At 34.9% G+C, this 4,950-nt stretch overlaps 1 protein-coding gene across 1 annotated transcript in view; it reads right to left on the bottom strand.

The window, feature by feature from the left end:
- Positions 1–4,950, bottom strand: part of CCDC39 (coiled-coil domain 39 molecular ruler complex subunit) — a 59,311-nt gene that overhangs the window by 4,455 nt on the left and 49,906 nt on the right. The window contains exons 15-19 of the mRNA XM_004382305.3: positions 2,388–2,547; positions 1,850–1,956; positions 763–903; positions 439–618; positions 209–294 (exon numbers count right to left, since the gene is read on the bottom strand). Coding sequence (XP_004382362.1) covers positions 209–294; positions 439–618; positions 763–903; positions 1,850–1,956; positions 2,388–2,547 — 674 coding nt within the window. The remainder of the gene's footprint in view (positions 1–208; positions 295–438; positions 619–762; positions 904–1,849; positions 1,957–2,387; positions 2,548–4,950) is intronic.

Raw genomic sequence — 4,950 nt, 5'->3', positions numbered from 1 at the left:
GGCTAAGGATGAGGAGAGCACTTAAAGATGACGTAGCTAAGGATGAAGTGGCTAAGGATGAGGTAGCTAAGGATGAGGAGGCTAAGAATGAAGACAGCACCATCAGTGCACTGGCAGGTCCAACAGCTAAGCTTATGTGAAAGTGGCCAGATTCACTCAGGGTAACAGCTGCTGTGACAATTAAGATGGTTTTTAACCCTCCACTTACCTTGCTGATAACAGTGATGTCTGTGAAGAAGATCTAGAACTCTGACGACTACCTTTAGAACTAGCTGTAGGTAGCTCTAAACCATTCTGGAAGAATATTCAATAGTGATCATTAGTACTGCATTTTAGAAGAAAAATATTTTAAATTAGATTTTACTTTATGATGAATGCCATCGTATTTTCTCAAGCATTTAAGAAATGTTGATGCTTAACAGGAAGTACTGTTATTACCTGTTGAAAGTATGTTTGAAGGATAATACGGATATCAGAATTTTCTTCTGTAACATCAACTAACATTTTATCAATCATCTTGTGAAACTCTTTCACTTCACGAAGTTTGATGTCTTTTTCTTCTAGTATTTCATTGACAGTGTTTTTCATAAGACGGATTTCCTTGGTGAGTTTTGAACACTGTTGGTCAAAAATAGTTATTATATAAATCTGTTTTCCAGATTGTAATATATTTTGTTAATGGATGAAGGAGGTTTTGGGTTAACCATTTGGAACATCAAAAACTGAAAATATGTAAGATGAGTTTTTAAAAGAGATCAATACCTGTTTAGTTACTCTGTCTAATTTTGGCTTCTGCTCTGCAATTTCTCTACTTAGTTGAAATGAATAAGCCTGCTTCTCTGTTAATTTTCCTTTGATATTATTAGTTAAATGTTCTAAAACTTCTAAAGTATTTTCCATGCTCTGCAGAAAAAAAAAAAAGCATTAAAACAACGTATACTTTTTCGTAAAAATAAAAAATAACACAACTTGCCATCTGTCAAATATTTGTTTAATTATAATTCATTTATTTTTATATGTAATATACATTCTATTGTTGGATGAAAGTATAATGGTCTTGTGGATTAAGTTTTGTATATAACTCCTTCAGAAAGTATTTTTAGAATACTTGGGGAAAATATATAAACAATGACTTGAAACTGTGCAGTTTTCAAAGATTCACAATTTTTATCATCTGCTCCTTCTGTTTTACCAGTAATCTATGTTTTCATGTAGAGTCTGCTTATCAAGCACATTCTTTTCTTTTTTAGTAATGTGCTTTAATAATTACTTTCTACTAGATTATCTTCCAATCTTTTTTTTTTTTTTAATTTAAGGAGCAATCTTTAATGTGATCTTTAAGGAAATAAATAAAATAAAAAGTCATTAAATAAGGGTAGGTGGGTAGATCATAATTAGCTAGCTATGATCTATTAACTAACAAGTAATTATCAGGGGTCCATCCTGTACTTAGCACTGGGATTTTAACTAATTTACCTAATACTTTGATCATTTGTTTTTCTCTCATTTCTAAATGAGACTGTTTTCTTTTACAATCTACTTCCCTGAAAGAGGTTCTAAACAACTGTCTTCTATATACAAGGTGGAATCCTTGGGTGCTGCAAACAGTTAAGGCACTTGACTTCCAAGTGAAAGGTCAGAGGTTTGAATCCACCCAGAAGCACCTCAGAAGAAAGGCCTGGTGATCTAATTCTGAAAAATCAGCCATTGAAAACCCTATGGAGCACAGTTGTCAGTTCTACTCTGCCACACACGGGATTGCCATGAGTCAGAGTAAGAAGAGAGTAGATGTAATAATAATAGTTGACTTTTATTGAGGGCTTACTACTAAAGAGCCTGTAGAATTCACCTGGATATCTTCCTGAAGTTCTCTGATTTGTCTTTGTTTGTATCTGTATTTTTCATCAGCAGCTCTTTTTTGTTCTTCTAGATGGATTTTTAGCTCATACTCATCACCTAGAATTTAGAGAATTTTTATTTTAAAGTTTCAACATACTGTGTGGAAAGCAATCTTAAAGTATTACATACATTAAACTTACTGCTTCTAACATTTTTTGTTAGGAAAGGTGAATTTCCTTATGTCTGCTTGTAGAAAAATAGTATATAATAGCCATTTCTTGTTTTGTCAACAGAAAGCAGCAATATGCTGCATTTTTTTTTCAGATTTGAAATTAATTCCCAAGAGAAGTGATATATTATATACCATTAGAGTTAATAATGGAAATAACACCCTAGCAGGCCACTTACAAAAAAGGAGGGATTAGTTTTTCTGACCCAGTCAAACAGTACATGTTTGTTTTCCATCTGTCACAGTGTTTCTCTTTTTAAAATAACTGTACAGTTTTAATTGCATATATTTGTAAAAGTGTTTAATAATTCCTACATACTAGATGGAGTCACTTTTTTAAAAGATTGTTTATAACTGTTGTTGCAGCTGTTCAACACTTGCAAGGTGTTTCCTAGAGCATGGATTTCTTTTTCAGCTTTGTTGATCTTAGCATCCAAACTGTCACCTTCCCTTTGAAGTTCTTCTTTTTCTTGAGCAGCCTGTGAAACACAGAACAGAAACGAATCAAAGAAGAGTATTTATCACGGGGGAAATGTCTTTGCGGCAGAAAACAGTTAACTTGCAACAGACCGGTTTGCCCTGAGCCTACGCATAGCACCAGGCGTTTATTTCTCGCACTTGATTTAGAGGAGAAAACCAAGCCCTCAGGCCTTCAAAATATGGCACACAAGCTACAAAACCACGATGGAAATGCAGTAACTAACCAAAGCTTACGTAAAAGTCTGCAGCAAAAACTGCCACAAAATTAGGCAGGTACAAACTTCAGTGGGAAGAGAAATAGGGTTAACTAGAGTGAGGTTTGGAACTAGGTTTTATATCAGAAGAACATGTGTTCCTGGCCTGAAAGAGGTCAGGAACACTTTCCCATTTTTTTGACATCTTGGAGAGGAGTGAAAGGTGAGCAAGGCATGTCCAGAAAAACAAATGTTATTACATCCAACCCAGTTATGTGCTTGTTAGTAGAAGCAAGATCTTTAAGGAGTTGAGTAATTTATTAAAATTAGAGAAATATCAGTGTGATAAATGTGACTAGAAACGATGAAGTCTGTAAGTTGCTGAAGACCAGAAATTCCTCAGTGAGTGGACTTCAATGACTTTTTACCAGGGTAGCTCTGTCGCTAGACGAGACTCTTTAGAGTTGAACACAGTTCCAAAGAACTTCTCAGATTAAGGGTTGACAGGGAAACCTGTATCTATATATTGCGTGTAAATATACTTAAAAGAAAACCCATTTTTAGTCAAAAGCAATAATTTCATTTTTTAATTTATTCAGTCTTTAGGTTTTATGTATTTAAAACCAGAATGTAGCCCATGAGAAAGGTAAGTTTTATTGGTAAGGTTCCAATTCTTAACATTTTCACTGGTGTTTCTTTTATCGTGCTTCAAAATATGTGTTACACGTATTTTGTAACAAATATTACACAATAAAAAATAAAGCTTAGAAAAAAACATAAAATTCTTATATAAATTATATCTAATTCCTTTAAGTTGACCCTAGAATTGACAACCATTTAAAATCGTGTAGTAGGAGAAATAACTAGAATGAATCAAAACTCCCAGATTTTAGTTGTGGATTTACTACTAATGAGCTGAGTGACATTAAATAATTCATTTTCCCTCTCTGGACTCAGTTTCTTCATTTGTCAAATGGAGAAGTTGCATTTGTTTCTCTTATACAAATTCCTAATCTTTAGAACCTTGAAGTTCTAAAATTCTATTATTTCATTCACTTCTAAATTAAAGATTATATAATGTATACCTCTTATTTTGGATTAGAAAAGCTGATATTTGGATGAAATTTTGATGTTTAACTTTCCGTGCAACATTTTAAAGTATTTTCAAGTTATTTAATTGCACAATTTCATTAGACAGTGGTCAAAACTGGACTGTTTATTTATAAGGACTAAGAGGAACTTGAAAATTAGATCCGAAAGACGCCGGTCCTTCATTGGTGTGACAGATTGAACTGTGTCCCCCTCAAAACGTGTTGTAAATCCTAACCTCTATGCCTGTCGTTATAATTCTATTTGGGAATGGGTTGTGTCTGTTATGTTAATGAGACAGGATTAGCGTAGGATGTGTCCTGAGTCAATCTCTAATAAGACATAAAAAGGGAAGATTAGGACAAGCAAGCAAGCAGTGATGGGGGAAGACTGATGCCAAGCCATATGGAAATATCCAAGGAACCAGGAAACAGAAGCTGAAGAGACAAGGACCTTCCCCAGAGCTGACAGAGAAAGCCTTCCCCTAGAGCCAGTGCCCTGAATTTGGACTTCTAGCCTCCTAAACTGTGAGAAAATAAATTTCTGTTTGTTAAGGCCATCCCCTTGTTGTATTTCTGTTCTAGCAGCACTAGGTAACTAAGACAATTAGTCACTGATGATATTTTTCAGTCTGGCTCTCAAGAATCTGAGGTTGGATGATAAGAAAATAAAAGGCATCATGTGAGTCTCCTAAGACCCAGAGGAGTGAGTAGTACTAGCTCTCCTTTTGCCCTAAGTGCCAGAGACAGGCATTCCCACTCCACTCACTGGTTTAGATTTAGTTAGAATATGTGTTACAGGGCTGAAATCTTGTAAATTAGGAAGAAATATGGGATTTTAGGGATGCCAGAACACACGACTAGTCTGTTAATTTGATTCATCAATCTAATCTTTCAACAAACATCTCTCATACATGTATTCTGTATCTGCCATGGTAGGCAAAGAAGGGATACCAGCTCTACCTAGAGTGATCTGAGAAGGCCAAAAAAAAAAAAAAATGATGTCAAAAGTGGCAACAGAGAGAGACTTCCGGCAAGATGGCGCTCTAGGCAGAAACACCACGCCGTCCCTCCACAACAAAGATCCGAAAAACTAAGCCAAACAGAGAATCAACAATCC

Source organism: Trichechus manatus, unplaced genomic scaffold (genome assembly GCF_000243295.1).
Source record: "Trichechus manatus latirostris isolate Lorelei unplaced genomic scaffold, TriManLat1.0 scaffold00092, whole genome shotgun sequence".
NCBI lineage: Eukaryota > Metazoa > Chordata > Mammalia > Sirenia > Trichechidae > Trichechus > Trichechus manatus.
The sequence above is the reverse complement of the archived record's forward strand: the minus strand, read 5'-3'. Positions and strand labels throughout refer to the sequence as shown.